The 21166-nt window shown below is 43.8% G+C and overlaps 2 protein-coding genes across 12 annotated transcripts in view; one reads left to right on the top strand and one right to left on the bottom strand.

Moving 5' to 3' along the window:
* Position 1: 1 nt before the first annotated feature.
* Positions 2 to 7092, top strand: hebp2 (heme binding protein 2). Of its 4 annotated transcripts, none has more exons than XM_074616419.1 (5): positions 2 to 47; positions 2291 to 2396; positions 3487 to 3625; positions 4284 to 4464; positions 4714 to 7092. In XM_074616419.1, exons 2-5 carry the CDS (start codon positions 2319 to 2321, stop codon positions 4895 to 4897), a joined length of 582 nt encoding a protein of 193 aa, XP_074472520.1. In that variant the 5' UTR covers positions 2 to 47; positions 2291 to 2318; the 3' UTR covers positions 4898 to 7092. The 4 variants fall into 4 exon arrangements, with proteins under 4 accessions (XP_074472520.1, XP_074472518.1, XP_074472519.1 ...); XM_074616417.1 differs by lacking the exon at positions 2 to 47 and adding an exon at positions 1941 to 2022 and having other exon boundaries at positions 2314 to 2396; XM_074616418.1 differs by lacking the exon at positions 2 to 47 and adding an exon at positions 1961 to 2022.
* Positions 7093 to 9247: 2155 nt separating this feature from the next.
* nhsl1b (NHS-like 1b) overlaps positions 9248 to 21166 on the bottom strand; it is a 117776-nt gene continuing 105857 nt past the window's right edge. For 6 of the 8 annotated variants that reach the window (XM_074616399.1, XM_074616393.1, XM_074616398.1 and 3 more), the window contains 4 exons: positions 16780 to 20055; positions 15630 to 15762; positions 12808 to 12846; positions 9248 to 11880 (listed from right to left, as the gene is read on the bottom strand). In XM_074616399.1, coding sequence (XP_074472500.1) covers positions 11130 to 11880; positions 12808 to 12846; positions 15630 to 15762; positions 16780 to 20055 — 4199 coding nt within the window. In that variant the 3' untranslated portion in view covers positions 9248 to 11129. The remainder of the gene's footprint in view (positions 11881 to 12807; positions 12847 to 15629; positions 15763 to 16779; positions 20056 to 21166) is intronic. The other 2 variants (XM_074616394.1, XM_074616396.1) reach the window with 2 other exon arrangements.

Below are 21166 nucleotides of genomic sequence, written 5' to 3'. Positions count from 1 at the left end.
AAGGGCCTGGAGGAGAAGAGAACTGGAGCACATGGAACAAACATTTGGTAACTATCAAATCAATCTATTTGTTGTTGTTGTAGATGTAGTATTTTTAGTAATTGTTGTTGTAGTAGTAGCAGTTGTAGTAAAGTTAGTAGTAGTAATTGTTGTAGTAGTCATAAAAAAGTCACACTATAGTATTTCATAAAATGTCATGGTATAGTATCTTATAAAAAAGTCATAGTATATGTATGTAGTATGCTTTAAAAATGTCATAGTAGTATTCCATAAAATTGATAATATAGTTGTGACATAAAAGATGTCATTTTTGTAACATATAAAAAGTAATTGATAAAAAATGTCAGTACAGTATGCCATTAAAATGTCATAGTATAGTTTGTGATAAAAAATATAGCATAGTATGCTATTCATAGTATAGTACGTTATAAAAGTCATTGAAATTGTATAGTATAGTATGTCATTAAAAGACTTATTATAGTATGTCATAAAAGTCACAGTATAGTATGTAAAAATAAAATGTCACAGTGTAATGTGCCATAAAAACGTTATCAAAATGTCGAAAAATTTGAGGGGAAAAAGTCATGTTTAAATAATTTCACCAAAAAAAAAGCCATAGTTTAGTATGCCAAAAAGATTTCATGACAAAAAGTCATAATAAAATATGTCGAAAAAGTCATAGTATGATGTTTATTGGCGGTTGGCAAACCATCTTAAAGGTGCATTACCGCCCCTTACTGGAATGGAGTGTGTAGCACTAGCAGTAAACTGCCAGAAAAAAACAAAAAACTATTTGGATAAATCAATCAATCAATAAATAAATAAATAAAATGAAATTCTCTTCATTATTCTTGTTTCCCTTAAATAATTAATTAAAAGATTGTGTGTCAGCGTACTTCAGTTACACTGCACATATGTACATATTACATTTATTTATTGTACATACTACATTTATTTATTGACGGACTGTACACAATATGTTCACCCATTCACTCTGTATCTTTTATATCTCTATTATGGTTTTTATAATTTTTGTATACCTTTACCTCTCCTGTGTTTCACTCTGTTTGCTGATGTTGTTGCTTTGACACCTGAATTTCCCTTCGGGGATTAATAAAGGTTCATCTTATGTTATCTTATCTTATGCACCAAAGATGCTCTATATAACCAGATATATGCATATGAATGCAATTATGTCTGAATATTTAAAGGTCCCATATTATGCTCATTTTCAGGTTCATACTTGTATTTTGTGTTTCTACTAGAACATGTTTACATGCTGTAATGTTAACAAAAACCTTTATTTTCCTCATAATGTCTGCTTGAATATACCTGTATTTACCCTCGAGTCTGAAATGCTCCATTCTAGTGCATTTCAACGGAATTGCAACAAAATTGCAACAGAATTGTGTTGCCTTTCAACAGTTTGGGTCCATGTTTACCTCCTGTCAGCTGATGTCATTAACATACACTGCAACCAGGAATAAACTTGGGCACACGTTTTAAAACTGTGTAATGGTCTAAATATTGTATATTTGTGACATCACAAAGGGACAGAAATCTTAACGGCTTGTTTCAAACGCACAATTTCTGAATACGGGCTGTGTGCATTTCTCTGTATATTGAGCGCTTCGATACTTTCACAGTATTTATAAAGCACTTAACCCTGCTTTATAGTATAAAAGACATGAAAATCTTACTTTTTACAATATGGGACCTTTAATTCAGACGGAAAAAACAGAAAATAAAATGATGCATTTCTTGCACCATTTTGTAGCATGAATGTTGGGGAACTCAAACACCCAAATTAAATTTGAATGGTGGCCAGAGTTGAACTTTTTTCTGCCTCCTTTATATTTATATGTCAGATCAGTGGTGTTGACATTAAAATCGAGGCTCTTATTTTGAAGTTGCACTCGCTCAGCCAATCAGATTTCAGGGTTTTCGTAACCGGAAGTGCTGATATGAAAACAAATGCGCTCCGCACCCTGACAGCAGTTACCAAACGCTCAGACAATACAGGTGATTATGTCTTTCTTTCTGTCTATATTCAATCAGTTTACAACTTACAAGGTGATAACGTTGTTCTAACAGAAGTGTTAAGTTAGAAGAATATGAATTATTAACTGAATATGTATTTTCCAGAGATGTTTTTATAAGATAAGATGCGTGAATACATAACTAGTCATGTGACTGATGTAACAGGTTATATACCAGTGTGTACAGAGCCTATTATGTATTGCAGTGGTTGAAAAACATCTGTCTTTTGTGGATATTTTTCTTTACACAGACAGTTTCGACCACCTTTTACAGGAATCATGCTGAAAGCTGTGGGACAAGTTCTGTTCTCCAGTGGACTACAGGGTCCTAAATACACAGCACCGAACAAGAAAGAGGTAAATGTTTCCTAGATTGCCTTGTAAAAAAATAAAAAGGACAGTAAACCTTTGGCCTGATGTTGGTTGTTCTGTTTGTCACACTGCTCTAATGTGACAAAGAGATGTGAGTGTTAAAGGTCCCATATTGTAAAAAGTGAGATTTTCATGTCTTTTATATTATAAAGCAGGTTTAAGTGATATATAAATACTGTTAAACTATCAAAATGCTCAATATACGGAGAAATACCCAAATTCAGAAATTGTACGTTTGAAACAAGCCGTTAGGATTTCTGTCTATTTGTGATGTCACAAATATACAATATATTTAGACCATTACACAGTTTTAAAGATAAACATTCTAAATGTGTCCTAGTTTCTTTCCTGTTGCAGTGTATGTGAATGTCATCAGCTGACAGGAAGTACACATGGACCCAAGCTGTTGCCTAGCAACGCAATTCAGTTGCAATTCTTTTGAAATGCACTAAAACGGAGCGTTTCAGACAGAGGGTGAATACAGGTATATTCAGGCAGACAGTATGAGGAAAATAAAGTTTTTTTTTAATATTACAGAATGTAAACATGTTCTAGTATAAACACAATATACAAGTATGAACCTGAAATCGGGCATGATATGGGACCTTTAAATAAAATAAATACATTTATTCAGCACCTTTCTGAAGTCTCTGTAGATGTTTTTTTTTTTTTATATTTGTTTACATAAAAAAATTGGCAATAAAACCTTTAATATTATGAGGTCAACACCTGTGGTCTAAGTAACAATCATGTTTCATACAGGTTAATGCAATTGAGAGTGCTTTACGGTAAAACAGTAAACAAACAGTAAAACAATTTGAGCCAAACAAAAATATGTAACACATGTAAACACTATGGTATCACCATTTGTTGTAAGAACTATTCAAATATGTGACTTATCTAAATACTGTGGAGTCATAATTTTTGGTAACAGCCATGAACATTTGTGATGTTAGTAAAGAAGATTGCAGTGGCAACACAGCCAGAATTCCTGATCAGCTCATAGAATATGGTGTAACACGGGCATTTTTAGTTTCTGACATTTTATTCATTAAATGAGTGTGTGCGTGTTTAGGTGGGACAAGACTATGAGATCCGCACCTACGATGCCACTAAATGGATCAGCACCTCTGTGAGTGGGATGCAGTGGGATGAAGCCATGAAGACTGGCTTCCGCAGGCTCTTCAGCTACATTCAAGGCAACAATCAGAACAGTGAGTTTCATCCGTTTTGTTCCTAACATGCCACATGGCACTATGTATGGTGAAAAGCAAAAAAACAACAACAACAGGTACAGTCTGATGTAACTTTATTTTGTCGAGACTTCTGTGTTGACATGTTTTGAGGCTTTTATTTTGTGGTGTTGTAAAACAAACGTGAAGTGAAAGCCATGAAACACAATCACTCAGGTGAATAATGTTCGAATGTTGCAGAATGAAGTTATGGATAACTTTGGCGTGAAGACAAGAGAGTCGATGAATAAATGCAAGAGTCGATGAAAAAGTGCACTTTAGTTCTTGCTCAGCAGTTTGTAACCGCACCGCTGCCTTTGTCTTACTCAGCAGTTTACACCGGCATTATTTATGAGAATATATTGTTTGTGCTGTTGACTACTGAGGCCTGCGGTGTAAGGAAAGTGTGATGTGTAAACTGTCTGTTTAATCTTCTATCATCATCTGCCACACATTGTGGAGATATGTCCACCATCTGTTCGGGTATCTTTGATCCACCAGCTGGCAACTGAGGGTTTGTTCAGCAAATGTAATATCTGTGTGATCTGTGTGATTACACGACAGACCCATCACCAACTTTTTTCTTTTTTTCGAAAATGTGTTGTTTAAAATTTTAGTATTTCTTTCCTTGTTTCCTCAGAGGTGAAAGTGGAGATGACGGCTCCCGTGTCGTGCCGCGTGGACCCCGGAGACGGCCCCGCGTGTGAATCTCAGTTCACTGTGTCCTTCTACATCCCAGAGGAGCATCAGGACAATCCACCGGAGCCGAGCACCCCGGACGTGTTTGTGGAGCACAGGAAGGAGTTCACAGCTTATGTCAGGTAGAGTACAACCAGTTGGTACCAACTGATTATACATTTAATTGCTAGTTCAAGGTGATATTGTGTGTGAAAGTCTCAAAAATGAACCCTGCAAGTCTTTTATATTTGTTTTTTTCCCCCAAATATGTCCAACTTATTGCACACACCATAACAGAAAACAAGTAGTTACAAGAGAATTGCTAGATGAAGATTTACAATCCCAGATATGCAGAATTTAATCTTAGATCCTTCTCTTGTTCCTTCTTCCAGGACATACGGTGGTTTCTCCAATGAGAAACTGAAGCGCGAAGAGCTACTGAAACTTATGGAGAGCCTGCAGAGGGACGAAGTCCAATACCTGGAAAAGCCGTACTACGCAGCCGGGTATGACAGTCCCTTCAAACTCACCAACCGCAGGAACGAGGTCTGGGTCCTCAAGAAGGAGAAGGAGTAGGAAGTCTAAATGTCGTGCAACACTCTGCCCACTACAACTGTCAAATAGTCCTATTTCATAAATTAACACTCAGCACAGCACTTATAAATGTCAAAAAGGGAAACAAAATCATTGCTATTATAGAAGTCTGGTGAACAAAACTGAAGTTTTAAAGGTCATACTGACGAGTCGTGAGGACCAACATTTTATATACATTTTTCCATGAGTGTCTGTTGCTTTATTTCCTTTGAATAAAGGTTACTGAATTATAGACTCACTGAAAGTCTTGACAAAGAGACCAAACACATGATTACAAGTGCACTAAGAGGTCATCATAAACAAATAAACCTCAAGGAAAAACTGGATACAGTGGGACAATATCTCCAGCAGGTGGAGCCAAGTAGTCAGGAAGCATTTCATGACAAAAACCACCAAGTGCCTGTTTTTTTGAAAATACACTAATTTGCTGATTTCTTTTCATTCGGTTATTCTTAAAAGTAAAAAAAACAAACTAATATTGTGGTACCTCTAAATTTGTTCTCACCTAAACATTAATATAAGAAGACTGTGTGCAGGATGAATAAATAAAGGAGAGGTTCACATGTTTTCAAGTCTGTCTTAAAGCAGTAATTGTTCACTGTTGTAGTTCCTCCTGTCCGTACTGGCTGCTAAGAGATTGTTTGATGATGGGGACAAAATCCACAGTCCTCTATCTGTGTACAAATACACTCTCTAAGTTGAGCCAAAATCAATATGAGGCTTTGACAGTCAGAGTTAGTGTAGTTAAGCATCTTCCAAATTACAGGAAACAATGTTTGTGAAAACACAAGAAGTACTTTTGTATAATTGTTTTTTTTTTATATATAAAAATCTACTTGATATGCATGACTTAATTTTTACAGAGTTAAGACTGTGCAACATTGGAATCACCTCAGGAAGAGATCTCTCTCTTTGCAGCCAGTTTGGACAGAAGGAGTGATTGCAGCAACCAATAACACTTTCATTGTCCAAATGGGCACTCTAGTGTTGTGTTAAGATAAACTTGAAAAAAATGTGAACCTATCCTTTAACTTTGTAGGTCACCTGCAAACTGTGACAGCAGGTTTTTATCTCCTGTCAGTCGGTGTTCCTGCTGTGAAGGTGACTCTGGCTGCCTGCCTGCCAAAATGTTGGTGAATCTCAGTTAATCTGATCTCAGACCTCACTTACTGTCACCGCCATCACACTTGTTGTGATGAGCGACTGAGTCATTGTAAATCTGGACCAGTCATACCTGCATCACTCAAGTCTCAGCATCAAAAATAAAATCATCCCCCTGATGAATTAATGGATGTGCAGTTACCTGCCTGCATTGTTTAACAAAGAATGACACTTATAAACTAACATAAACATTATGCCTTTTAAATCTGAGATTTATACATTCAGTTAACTGGTTCCCAACCGGGGGTCTATGGGTTTATGGGATGTAAAACCATTTTTTTGGCATATATCTCAGCATTTCATTAATTTATATTAATTTAATATGTTTAAAGTTTGGATTATTATTTAAGATATGAACTTAAGAATTAGAAAAGTACGCAGTTAAAACAACCGAAGAGGTAATAGAACCATGGCCAAGTGTCAGGGAGAAGAAAACACTGAATTTGTCAAAAAAAGAAGCCTATTAAATATGTCCGATTGTTAAAAATAAAAAAAAATACATATTATAGACAGAGAATTGCGTTAAAAGTTCTTAAAAATAAAAGGAAAACTCATCTGTGATGCAATATTCGCAGGAAATAATCTGCTCAAATTCATCCAAATCACTCGTTCGACGCAAACTTCATGCAGTTATTGTGTTCACTATTTGGGTTAATTATCTGTTGTTCTGTACTGTTATTGTTATACATTGAATATAATGTGAAATATCCATAATATGTCACTTAGTCAGGAGCCGTCAGTTTACTGAATGATTGAAAAAGGGCTCCTTAAGGGAAAAAGGTTTGGAACCACTGCATTAAATCATATTAATCATTATATTTAGAGCTCATGATGTACTAGAGATTGTGTGTTTTTAATCCTGAAGAAGGGATACTACATAGTACTTATAGTATGAAGGAATGATGAAAGAAGCACTGCACTGATGTATGAATCATGGGGGATATTACTGCCCTCTAAATGATGTTTAAGAATGTAAAATTTATGATGTCATCAATAATAAATATGCCTCAAATGATTGAGTATTCTGATTATTCATTACCTCCAGCTTCACTGTATAATGTTTTAGTCATGCCTATTTCGTGATGGAATTTTCAATGTATATTGAATTACAAAGCGCCGAAAGCCTCAGTGTGAGTTGTTTATCTGATCTGTAGTGGATACAGTTCAGGCCGTCCTCCACACTCTGATCATCGTGACCTTTTATCAGCCGGGTGAAATCCTCGCCGGAGTTCACTTCGCCCTTCATCCTCTCTCACCTTCTCCTCTCGCCGTCAAGAGTCACGTCTGCTGAGTCAATCTTTTTATTTGTGGCAGAATTGTTCCCAATATCATGTTCAGACGCTCAGCAGAAACAACATCTTTTTTTATCCTCTCAACACACACACACGCATACACACTTGGCCTGTTGTTCACCAGTCAGATCGATCTCATTTGCCGTGCTCAGTGAGGTGAAACATTGCTGCGGAGAGGAAAATGTATAATGAGGGCGGCGCGCTGTTTTATTCCAAACACCAGTCGTGTATTTTAATTTTATCTTCCCCCTCCAGCCTGCAGGAGACCTGAGTCAGGAGATATGTAAAATACTTCCATGACAAAACTCATTTTCTGGTGACAGAGAATGAGTCTGGTGACTGGTACAATATTTTTGTTGCAGCTTTTACAAGCCATGTGTTTATTAAGTACTTTTCTTTGATCTTTCTTAAGGTTCCAGTTTTTCTCCCACATCCCATAGTGCAAATTAGGCTGACCTAATTGCATATTTATTTGTTTAATTATAAATGAAGATCAGGGCTGAAACTAACAATGACTGAATAATATCTCTTCTACTCCTGGACTCTCCACTGTGTTCAAGTCATTTGTAGTACTCAGAACCTTTACATAAGTAAAAGTAATACCACAGTGTAGAAATACTCTGCTACAAGTAAAAGTCCTGCTTTAAAAAATCTTACTTAAGTAGAAGTACAAAGGTATTAGAATCAAAATTAAAGTATCTAACGTAAAAAGTACTTATTATTATGCAGAATGGCCCATGTCAGAATAATATAAATTATATTATTGGAATATAATTATTGATGCATTACTGTATACATCACATTAATAATACAGCTGGTTATGGTGTGGCAAAGTTTAAATACTTAACTGCTGGACAGCTTAATCTACAATAAGTAAGAGATAATGTACAGCGAGCCGGTCATTGTTGTGAAATAAAACCCGACAGAGCGATGCGACACCCTGACACGAAGCGGACTGCATCGCTACTTACTTCAATAAAATAATTAAAATAATAAAATAATAATTATTGAAATCAATAATCTGACACAAAAATGGTCCGCCTGAGTCCGACATCAGAACTGTGCCCATGACAACGGTCTGTTATACATAGCAACGGTCTGCTATAAAGAAATAACAGACCTTTTTGATTGACCAATCAGAATCGAGTATTCGACAAAGCCGTGTAATAATATATCATAATGTATTAGGTGATTCAGATTATCAATACTGAACATAAATCTGTTAAGTAGCTAAAGCTGTCAGATATATGTAGTGCAGTAAAGAGTACAATATTTCCCTCTGAGATAGAAGTAAGTAGCAGAAAATGGAAATCCTCAAAATTGTACTTGAGTAAATGTACTTAGTTACATTACATCACTGCTCATTTGTCACTTCATATTACACAGAGAGTCTTGAATATAAGAGGAGGGGGGAATCATTGAGGTGTCAATAGTGTGATTATGGCTGGGAGGAGTTGGTATTGATTCCTGTCTGACAGCCAGATGGACGCGGCGTCAGAGAGCAGGTGACTCTGCTGTCAGTGTTTCTGTGCCCTTGGGAACGAAACACTCAACATGCCGAGGCGTTGGAAAGGCAGCGAGGTCCTGCGGGGGAATGTTGAGAGGTTTCAGTCAGGGTCCACACAAACTGTACAGTCGCTCTGCAGTCAGTGGAAAGGTTTATTATGGGCTGTGATTCAGTGTGTCCCCTAATAGGATGTCCAGAAGGAGACATAACTGATGACCCCGCTGGGAAGGAGGAGGGGTGAACGTCTGGAGCTTTCCAGATGACGGACGAGTGTGGGTGCCATGGCGACGGCGCTAATGAGGCTGTGATTTGGGGTGCCGGGGCCGACAGATGACCGTGAATCACACAGAGAAATGACACAGAAACCCGCTCTTTAAATATCACCTTGTTTTTTTTTATTACACAGACATACACAAGCAGCTCCACTCCCAACTACTTCTTCTGTCTTCCCGTCTTTTCACAAGCTCTCTCTGCGATTGAGACGTTTTTCCTGTCGCGAGACGACAAGCCCGGGCCCCAGCAAGTGCTCAATCATGGCCGGGCGGGAGCTGGGAGACACACTTTGGTCACAGGTGATTAAGCCACAGGGTGCTATGGCTGTCAGGAGGTTATTAAGTCTCACGCCTGTCACCTCAGTTTATGACTTCTAAAGAGACCACATTTACTCAGCTGGGAGCACCAGCATGGGCTTTGCATGACTCAGGATTAAGGGTAGTACAAGGCTTTAGCATAAATATTAACATTATTGCATTTTTTGTTTTACGTTGAAGCACCTTTTTTAAAAAGAAAGAAATGGCGTGGTGGGATCAGCGTAGTAAATGTGGCCCTCCTAACGCTCCTCTGTGAATCTCATCGCGACACCGTTTGCAGCCCCGCTATGTGAAAATAAATAATCTACAAAAAAGGAAACCACTCCCTTCCAGCAAACACAGGGCTCTAACAATGTACAGTCTTTGAAAATAAGTCAAAAATGTTACTTAAAACTCCTTTCTCTATGTATTTACATACACAATCATATAAAACTGCAAAAAGGATAAGCTTAGCAGAAAGGTCAACGTCATTATAGAAATCATTTAAGCCCTAAAAAGCTTCTAGTAGGTCTCGGCAAAACGTAGCGACGACTGGACCGTACGCATTGTGTCAGACAAGCGGTCGCACTCTCAGATTGTGTTCACTTCCAGATTAACAGATTAATTTTTCAGCTCTTTGGTAACCACTAAAAGACCTGGACAGTAAAATAAGCTTTTTTTTCTAATGTCATTTCTTTACATTTATAGATTCATACTTAACTCCCAAACACATCATGACATCACTTGTTTATTAAAACAATCTTTGAAAACATAGTCACAAAGAAAAAGACCTATGCACAGTGCAAAATCTACAAACTAAAATTCAATTAATAGAGGATTTATGCGCCTTTTTTTATAGAGTCAATTTGCTGTTTTGGTTGAGTCTTTTTACACTCGACAGTTGTTTACTTCCTGGCCGTCACTAGGTGACAGCACTGAGCCCTCTCAACACTTCCTACGAACCACTGAACATACCAGCTCTGCAAACTAAACCTCTGACCTAAGAGCAGAAAGCAAAACCTGGCGAGAACCGTAGCTGAAGTTGTACCGTGGAGCTCTTTGTTGTACCACGTCCTCGGGGTTCTTTCCACAATATTATGGGCTGTTTTGAAGCCAACACTTGCAAACCGTGGTGCTCTCAAACACTTTCCAGAGCCAACAGAAGCAGAAGCTGAGAAGACATCTACATCCCACTCTTTCTATCCAACTGCCCGGCTACGTTGCACCACAGCAGCAAAGTTACTACAAACTTGTGACTTTTCAACTCCTTCAATTCACCTTAGTTTACCATCTTAACCTTGTCCTTCAAAAAAAAACTAAGGACAAAATGAAGTTAAAAAAACAGCAAAACAAATGGAAAACAAACTAAGAACACCAGGCGTAAAAGAAACACTATTCTTTTAACACAAAGGGTGAGTCACCAAACGAAGGACAGAGTGAGAATCATGAAAAGCTGCAGCAGAACCAGTTCTCCACTTCAGACTAAGTTCAGCCCCGGTCCATGACGGGGCGACCTCTGACCTCACATCAGGACCCGACATGTCCACTCCCTCAGAGGCAGCGCCGAGGGGGTGGGGCTCAGGAAGGTGTCTCTAGAGGGCCTCCTATTGGCTCCTCTTCCTGCCCCCTACCTGTTTATGATGAGTGAGTTCAGCTCCCTGTATTTAAGGGGCGCTCCTTGCTCTTTAACTTCTGCCCTCTTCAGAAAAAGTGCCGTTGGAGTTATTGAGTACAGGGAGGGTCTGAGCCGTGGGTGCGGACAGACTTTCAGCAGTGTCTCCGTACTCGCTTTCAGCCAGCTCCCCCTCGCGCTCACAGATTACTGTCATTGGACTGCTGAGGATTCTGTTGCGCGCGTTGTACTTGCTGCTGGCAGCAGAGGGCGGCGTGCGTGAGCGCCCGTACTTAAACCCGCTCATTGAATAGGACGACGAAGTCGGCGAGGACAGAGCCAGGGCCTCGTAGCGGCTCCACTCGTCTGTTGCCCTCTTGCCACGGCTGGGGGAGCCGCAGGGGCTGTTGGGCGATGACAGCGAGGAGGGTGAACCAGCAGGGGAGTCTAACGCCGACTCCGAGTACGGTCTCTGGGAGCGAGGGTCGGTGGAGCGGAGCATCTCCGTGGCCGACATCCTGAAGCTGGTCTCCGTACGGCTGCCTTTCTTCAGGAGAAGGGCCTTGAAGGTGTCGCTGCTGGTGGAGGACTTGCGGAGGTTGCGCTGGATGGAGCCTGACTGGCGGGGCAAGGAGGACACCGTACCTGGGGACGCCATACTTGGGGACACCATACCTGGCGACACCATACCTGGGGACACCAATCCTGGGGACACCGTAACTGGAGACCCGCCGGTTGGGGTGGCGGGTGGAGACTGTGGTTGGCTCCCAGTCCGGGACTTTTCCTCCTCAGACTCCTTGCGACCCAGGACCTTGCGCTTTGACCTATGGTGAGATGTGGATAACCAGATTAGTGACATGCTTGTAGACATTCTGCAGAGAGAGTGAGTGTAAGCAGGGTTATTGGGTTTTTAAAAAGTTGAATAATTTAATGGCAATTAAATGTTGAACTGAGCAAGAAGAAATGCAAGAGTTGGGGGCAGTTTTGTCAGGTAACAATCATCAAATCCAATTATTTAAATTGAAATTAGGCTGCAGCATATGGGATTTCATATAACAGAGCAGGAAGCAGCCTTTGGAAGACTGCTCAACCCAGGCTTATGAACGTTTCTGTGTTATCGTAGCTATAAAAAAAAAAGATTGCACTTAATACTTGGCCTACACGCCTCAATCTTTGTCCCAAATTTGCCATATGTCACCACTGCCCCCAGCAATCATGCGTCACAGCACGAATCTTAAAGGAGTAAACCAATCGGGAGCATTGAGTGGCGTGGATGCTCAACAAAACAGAAAGGGAGGGCATTGAGAAGAAGAAGAAGAAGAAGAGTTATACATTTTTCGTTAAAGAAATCCAATGAGTTTTTACAGGAAAAGCTGCAGACGCTGCAACTCTGCAGGAAAGCTCAGACGCGGCACAATGAAATTAATCAAAAACACAAACTGGGAAAAGTGCCCAAAGCAGTTTTAATCACACAAAGACGATCCAGCCTCCTCTCAACGGGGGGTATCAGAGTGGTTGACTGCACCACTCAGCCTACACGGCCTATAACTCCTGCACCAAAGCATAGCAATAAAGCTGCGACTGGCAGAATACAGCGTATTAGGGCTAGCAGGGGAACAGCCTTATTAATCTGGGTTCCAGTGGGGCTGCACTGTGGGATTATTGTTGCTAATCCAAAAGGTAGCATCACTGCCATGGCAGAAACAAGGCTTGCTAATTAAAAGGGAAGGGGGCTACTTGCCACTTCGCACCTCTCTAGAAAGGATGCACCCACCCACTGCATGCCCCCTCTGCACAAGGAGGGAGAGAGGAGGAGACAGAGATGATTAAAGGCATGAACAGTACAGATTCTGTGATAAGGGAGAGCGATTTGATGCTAAAAGTAAAGGGAGCAGTGAGACAAAATCCGTAATCCTCAGATTAGATCTACAGAAGGAAATTCTTCCATTAAGGACAAATAAGATGTGGAGAATATACTTGTGAAGGTCAAGTGAGAAGGAGAACGAGAGTCTGCTTTCTGTTTTAGAGAGAATGCAAAATATGCGTCTGTGCCCTAAATTCAACCTCCATGTAGCGTCTAGCGTCCCCCCGTGAGCTCCCTCGCCACATTAGCCCATCCGCATTACGTAAGACTTTTCTCACACACATTTAACACGTGCATACACTCACACACCTGAACTCAGTCAACCGAGACGGCTTCACACTGAACTCACGGTTTGTTAAATTCACAAATATATATATACGGCCACCCCCGGAGAGGCGGTGATACCAATCTCGCTTATATAGAGGTAAACAAGGCTGCAATTTAAGGCACAGCTCGGAGTGCTCGATCGATTTCTTTCCCTTGGCTGTACATTACATTTGGTTTGGAGGATCTCCCTCCGGACAGCTTGTGTTTTATGCTGCAGCTGTGAAGGCATTTCATTCAGGGTTTTCATCACTCTCTGTTTTCCCAGAGAGAGAGAGAGAGAGATGGAGAGAAGATGGGGAATGTGGAGGTGAAATGACAAGAAACAAAAGGTATTGGACAGGTGAGAAGAGGAGAGGAAATGTGTCAGAGGAGGAGTTTGGGAGACGGCAAGAAAGATGCCATCAAAAACACAAAGTATATCAATTTAACGATAACGGGTTAACGCAAATTCGTTAACGCCACTAATTTCTTTAATGCGTTAACGCAATGGATCTTTCGGAGGTCGTAGTGGTCTCAGTGTTAAAGCTAGAGTGAAGATACTGGCATCATATGAAACTAGAAAAATCCTAAGGAATCCATTGGTACCAACCATGTAACACTAGCTCGTTGCGAAGGAGACTAAATAACGCTCCAAACTTGCGCTACATTTTGGCGAGGACAAACTCGCATGGCCATTTTCAAAGGGGTCCCTTGATCTCTGACTTCAAGATATGTGAATGTAAATGGGTTCTATGGGTACCCACGAGTCTCCCCTTTACAGACATGCCCACTTTCTGATAATCACATGCAGTTTGGGGCAAGTCATAGTCAAGTCAGCACACTGACACACTGACAGCTGTTGTTGCCTGTTGGGCTGCAGTTTGCCATGTTAAGATTTCAGCATATTTTTATGCTAAATGCAGTACCTGTGAGGGTTTCTGGACAATATTTGTCATTGTTTTGTGTTCTTAATTGATTTCTTACAATAAATATATACATACATTTGCGTAAAGAAAGCATATTTGCCTATTCCCATGTTGATAAGAGTATTAAATACTTGACAAATCTCCCTTTAAGGTTCATGCTGAACAGATAAAAAATGTGCAACTAATTTGCAATTAATCAGGATTAGCTATGGACAATCATGCAATTAATCGCGATTAAATATTTTAATCGATTGATAGTCCTGATATCAATTTGAAGGCTTACATTCCAATGTATCTAAGTCTTAAACACTTTCTCAAATGGATTTTAATTTAATGACAGATATGATGTTAAGAGCCCCACTTTTTTTTCAAATAAACTCTTAATTTGTTCATGTGATTACGTGAGCTCATTCTTCTTCGCAGCTGTTGATTCCTCTCATTTTGACAGCACCGCCAGGAGTCCGTTATCACGTCCCACTTATCAAAAAAATCTGTGAAATGATTCTATATGTCCTATATACGAAGGCGGTGCAAAGGAGGAGGAGAGCAGTAAAGCAAGTGGCAAACAAACACAATCCCTCTGTGAGGTTTACTCACACATGCTGCTTACACAATCCCGACGTCCAATTAAACTGCACAATAAATCGCACTTGCACACGTGACGTGCGCGCCATAAATACATCGACAATCTGTCGCCGGCAGAAATAAAATCCCGTGAAATGAAATCCTGTGATGCTCAAGAGAACTCCGACTGCCGCCGCACGTGACCGTGAAACACAAACTGGCGCGCTGCATGAGAAATTTATGTGTGTGCTCCCCCCCCTTTGAAGCACGGGAGCACGTATGCAATATATATCAGCGTGAGCAAGAAAGAGAGATAAACAAGAGAAACAGAGAAAGAGAGAGAGGGAGAAAGAAGACAAATCTCTCCGGTGGCCTCTAACCCAGATTAGGACCCGAGGGTGTCGAGTAGTTAAATAATGGATGAAGCAACCGCCTTTTTTTTGTCCTGCTGAGAATGAGCAACGCTAATGTGACTTCACTAACACAGATGCCTTGATAAACGTGTGACTACTGACTCATTTTTGCTTCTTGAATCAGAACAGAAAGAGCCGCTCCGGGCTGGGAGACTCCAGAGACCAGCAGCTATTTGACAGATGTGTATGCTTGCAGATGGGACAGCGCTGGGTAAAGTTATGACTGAGAGGTGGAGGGCAGAGGAGGAGGAAGAGGAGGAGGATGAGGAGGAGGGGGATTTCAGGGTGATACATTGTGGTTTATGAGGGGGTGAGAAAGAGGGATGCTGACAGAGAAAGAGGGGGAAGGTAGAGAGAAAAATAAACAGAAAGACAAAGTACTGGAGATGAAATAAACTAGCTCAGTGGAATCAATTATATATCAGGAGTTGAAGCAGGTCAGGAGAAAGGAAGTTGGAGTAGATGAAGAAGAGACAAGAAGCGTAAATGCATCATGGTACCTGTGAATGGCGGCAAATAGGTCCTCAGTGGTTCGGGGCCGCGTGGGAGTCGGGGTCACCATGTTCTCGTCGCGGGCCCCGTTGGCTGACGGGGCCGGAGACGATTCAGCCGTGCTGGAGTAAAACACCTCACCTGAGACAGAGAAACACACACAGTTACAAGAGAGTAAACACACACACTTCAGGTTGACTCAGTACAACACACATGAATCCAGCATCCCGTCGCATTAACCTGGCTGTCTATGAAATCTGAAGTGGTACGGAGGAGGTGCTGGACTGTCTCCTTACATTCTCTTTCTGTCTCTAGTATGTCCTCTCTTTTCTTCTCCTCTTGTTCAGCCTCTTTTTCTCCTCCTCCTCCTCCTCCTCCTCCTCCTCCTCCTCCTCTTGTCAACCTCCGCGCTCACGTCTGCGCTCCGACTGCCTGAGCCGCTGCGGGCAGTGACAGTCTCACTTTACGCTCTCCCCTCCATCCCCTTACCAGATCTGTTCCCCTCCCCTCTGATACGATGGAGCCCCTCCCCCCCCTTCCCTCCAACCACGAAAAGCATCCCCCCTTGGACACTTACCAGCCCTCCCTTAGCTCAGAGAGAGAAGAAGGGATAGAAAGAGAGAGAGAGAGGGGCTGAGTAGGACAGACTGAGGAGGAGAGATTAACAGTAAAGAAGAGGAAATGGCAAAAATGGATATTTGGATTTGGAGGACGGATGGTGGAGAGAAGTCAAATAGACAGTGGAGGTGTGTGGAGGGAGGGGAGGGGAGGGGAGGGGAAAAGAGCAATGCGGGAAAAACGAAGGGACAGTAGCCCACAAGAGATCTCTGCATATGAAATGTAGAAGAGAGGATGCATTCGGGAGGCTGCAGCAGTGCTGTCCCAGTGATAAGCCGTCTCTCCTGCGCTATTTTCACAGTTCTCAAATCTTTAAAAGCTTGTGAAGTTTTGGAGGGCAAAATTAATTTCACAGCTGCCTGAGGAGCTGGCCGCACAGCCAGCAGGCACTACTAACCATACAGGATTATAGTAATGAGCTTAACTAATGAGTAGATGAAGATTTCGACTCATTTAAAATGAGTGTTCTCCCTTCACCAGCTTTGATTTGATGATAACAAAACATGATAGAAATAAAAAATGTATTTCAGTCAGACTCACCAGTGTCGTCCTCCTTGGAGCTGATGGATCCAGTCGTGCTACTTGTCCCATCCTCCTCTTCCTCTTCATGAGCCTCTCCATTGGTATATAGTCCATGGTCAAGACTGACAGGAGCAAGAACGTAGGACTCGTCCTGGGCTACTGTTGATGTTTCACTGCTTTCTGCTAGAGGCTCGGAGCTCTCTGGAGTTTCCTCTTCCTCCTGTTGCTCACTTTTACTGTCTTCTTTCTTTGTTTGCGGCGCGTCTACTTGGTCTTCCATTTGCGACAGGTTGGTTGTGTCCTCATGCTGAGGTGGAAGCTGTTCATTTATTGGTTGGGGGTAAAATGGTGGGGCAAAAGAGAATTTGGGTTTCTTGGAGACGACTGGGGGCTTCTGTTTGATAGGAGAGCTTTGGGAGCTCCGTGGGGGACTGGGCGTCGATTCCCATCCTTCAACTTTTTCTTTTCCGTTATAGTAAATCTGATCCTCTACTTTCCAATTCATGACCGGTGTGTCATCTGTGCTGTCGAAGGACAACTCTTCTAAGAGCTTTGACACAGGTGATGGTGAGGAGTTACGTGAATCTTCTTCTGGGGAGCCGTTTGACAGGTGTATCACAGTGGGATGCTCCAGGGAGTGAGACTTGTCCAAGGTCTGGGGCTTTAGACCCTGAAGGAGGTCCACCCCTGTTTCCTGAGCTTTGCTGTGGTCTGATTCGCCGTTAATCTCCTTCTCTGGCCGTCTAACGGAGCGGAGCTGAATGCTCTGCAGCGCAAACGGGGTGATGAGGGGCTTAGGGGACTTGAGAGGGCTGTCGGAAAGAGCTGCTTTAGGAGCATCTTTCACCGCCTTCACAAAAGATGGGGAGGAGGACGGTGGGACAAAAGCAGGCAGTGGAGGAGGTGGAGGGGGCCCCATGGAGGGGACGGGAGGGGGAGGTGGAAGGGGAGGACTGAAGCTCCCATTGAAGGATGAACTGGGGTGGATTAGCATTTCAGGGGATGGAGGAGGAGGGAATTCTGGGGAGGTGGAGCAAGCAGGGGGTGGGATCAGAGTTGGACCCTGTGGAGTGGTTGGTAACAGGGGAGCTGGCGGAGGAGGAGTGCCTGCATTGGAGCATGGTGGTTGAGGGGGAGGGAAGGGTGGAGGTGGGCTGAGAGGGGTGGTGGGAGCTGAGGAGGAGGTGAAGGCCAAGGGTGGAGGTGGTGGCGGAGGAGGTCCGGAGCTTTTAAGAGAGTCCGAGGTGTTGGAGGAAAGGGAGGTGGAAGAGGAGGACATGGATACAGAGGAGAGGAGAGAGGACTTTCTCTCGGGCACTTTGGGTTTGGGCCGGCTGCCCGAGGGAGACATGGACCTGACGAACGAGGGCACTGGGGTTCCAGCTGTGGGGGTGTTGGACTGGCTGGAGTAGCCGCTAGATGGGGAGGTCAACCTGTGCACCCTGTCCGGTGAGGAGGTGGACATTTTGGGCTTCACTGCCACCCCTCTCTCCTGGCCTGGAGCTCCAGGGGCCTCGCTGTTGTTGAGAATCTCACCTCCGTTCTGTAATTCTCCCGGATGAGCCCCAGTCGACATGTTATCTGTGGCGTGGGCCGGAGGGGTCTGTGGCCTCTGGTCTCCATGGTTACGAGGATAGTCCATGTAGTAGCCCCAGGAATCAGCGTAGTCCGAGCGCAAGCTGCTGGTGTCACTGTGAGCGGGCGTTACGTGGCATAGCGAGTACACATTAGACACACCGCCGCAGTTGGCGTTAGCTCCTAGAGACGCTGCAGAGCTACCTGCACTGATGCTGCTCTGACTGCGTGGCCGTAGCACCCAAGGGTCATCGTAGTCGCTGCTCGGGCTGTGAGAGGGTGAAGATGGTGAAGCCCCTTTTCCTTTCCCTCCTCTCAGCCCCATCTGTAAGCTCTGCTGCAAGCTGGCAATCAGAGTCTCATTGAGCATGGCTGCGTTTGGCTCCTTAGCGCCACCGATGGCGCTGACGCCTCCGAGGGGCTTTTTCGCAGAAGTCTTGCGTCTAAGAGAGTCTGTACGAGCCGGGGGCAGCGGAGGCTTCTTGGACTTGCGGAGGGAGATGCTGCGGGACAGCGAGCGGTCACTGTACAAGCTTGCAGAGTCTTCCTGATTGGCCATCTCGCGACACTCGTACATGCTGTGCCTGGTGCCCCGTCCAGGTGTTGCAACGTGCCCACTGCCCTGGCTGCGAGAGCGTAGGCCCGAGTCCAGGTGCATGGAGGTGTAGTATCCGTCGTTGTCTTGGGAATAGAGGGAGCTGGAGTCGGTGGTGGTCCTGGAGGAGAGGTCCAGACTGCTATACAGCTGGTTTATAGGAGTGGAGCAGCTGGAGGTCAGAGTACGGTGTGGAACCACCACGTTTTCTGGCGTGTCGTAGATCCACTGCTCTTCTGGCAGACAGGATGGCGGCGTGGGGGCCAGGGTGCTGTGGCTGTGTATACTGCTGTCCGAGTGCCCTGACTCGCTAGCAGGTTTTGCGACTACCAGGCCGCCATCCTGTGGTGTATGAGTGGGGGTAGAGGTGGCCAAGGCAGGGCAGGTGGAGCTGTGGGTGAAGGCTGTTAGACTGGAGATCATGCGGTCGGCGTTGGTGGAGGAAGCCAGACCGAGCGGTCGAGCTGTGGGGTAAGCTGAGGCGGGGGAGGTGTTGAGGGTAATGACCTCAGAGGAGCTAGACAGGGTGGCGTTGGGGATGACTGAGGTGGAATAGGCAGCATGTGGGGACACCACACATGCTGGTCCACCACCCCAATCACTGGCCTGCGTCCCCCTAAACTCCTGAGACTTGGGCCTGGGCAGGGTGCCTGTCCTTGGGGCGTTCCTCATGTGCACCACTGTATTGTCGACCTGAAGCTTTCCAATCTGCCTCTGAGGTGTGGTTTGCTCCTCTGACCTGATGGGGGTGCTGCTACAGAGGGGGTCCGCACTGAGGGACACCCTGGCTCCCTGTCGGGGCAGACTGTGAAAACGGGAAGGATCTCTATTAAACTGCGGCAGCATCAAGATCCCAGAGCTGTCATTGCTCGAAATGGATATACTTCCTGTCGAGGAGGAAGCAGAAATGCCGGCCATTTGAGCAGCGATTCCCTGTCCTCTCTGAGCCCGGATTCTTCTCATGGACGGGGGTACAACCTTTATTTCTTCTGTCTGGCAGCCGGAGTCTCTGGTGTCTGAACGTCGGAGCGTTGAGTTGACGCTCCCAACTCTGCCCAAGGTGGAGTACTGTCCCGGGATGAACATGGAATGCGGCCGGAGCTCTCCGCCGTGTGCTTTTGCTGCTGTCAAAGGAAGAAAGAAAACATGTGATTAATCAAAATACCTTGTTTACTCTTCTTGCACCACAACCCTTCTCTTCCCTCTCTATAACTTCTCCAGCAACAGTGCCTTGTGCTCTTCTGGCTGGGCTGTTAGATAAACTGCGGTCACATGGAAGCTAATTAATTTGATTTAGCTGAAACCCTCTCATGTGTTACTAACTTCTGGTCTTCTTCATTAAGAAGGAAAGGGTATGAAGAGAGACAGAGAGACTCCATGCTATGCTTCCCCTCCTATTCTGGCTCTGGCTCAGTCCGATAGATAGAAACGAATAATACCCTGTGGTCCAGGACAGGCAGCTGACAAAGGTACGAGGCAGCCAACAAAAACATACATGGACACGAACACACACAGTGTTGACATGGTCATGCACTGTCGTACAGGACAGAATATGCAGATAAACATAGAGACAAGGACAAACAGAACTGCAGATATCACAAAGACGCACACACACACACCGAACATACCGGCTTGTAAACAAACAATCTGAAGAATGAGTTGTAAAACGAGAGATGATGTCTAGTGTGTCTCCCATCTGTGGTGCCTCTCCTGTTGATGCTCGTATCCCAAAAACATACACACACTCTTGCGTCCTTTCTTTTCTCTCTCTCGCTCTCCCTCTAAACCACACATACACTCTCCCTCCTTTGCTAAAAGCTGGAGTGACAGCTTGGCTGCTGTTGCTGCTGCGATAGATTAAGCTGCAGGTCTACTTCGCAGGCAGCTCTTGTGCGAAGGAGAGGGAGGGATGAAGCGCTGGTACAATTACCCCGGCCCAGTAATCATGACATTCAGAGGCTGTCGTCAGCTGGTCACTAACCAGACTTTAAAGCTCCTTCCCTATCAGCCCTGGGGATCTTATCGCACGGAGAAATGACATTCTCCTTAAACACTGCTGTCGTCCTACAGCGCAGGGACGTGTAAATAAACATCAGCCATGCGGTGCGTCAGCACAGCAGTGTCAGCTTAGTAAGCTTAGTGCTCGCTTAACACCCAGCTCAGCTCGGAAGGGGCCCCCATAAACTTCATATTTGTTATTTAGCCATCATCTGTTTGGAGGATCATATGACCTGA

The sequence above is a fragment of the Sebastes fasciatus genome, chromosome 18 (genome assembly GCF_043250625.1).
Source record: "Sebastes fasciatus isolate fSebFas1 chromosome 18, fSebFas1.pri, whole genome shotgun sequence".
Classification (NCBI taxonomy): Eukaryota; Metazoa; Chordata; class Actinopteri; order Perciformes; family Sebastidae; genus Sebastes; species Sebastes fasciatus.
The sequence above is the reverse complement of the archived record's forward strand: the minus strand, read 5'-3'. Positions and strand labels throughout refer to the sequence as shown.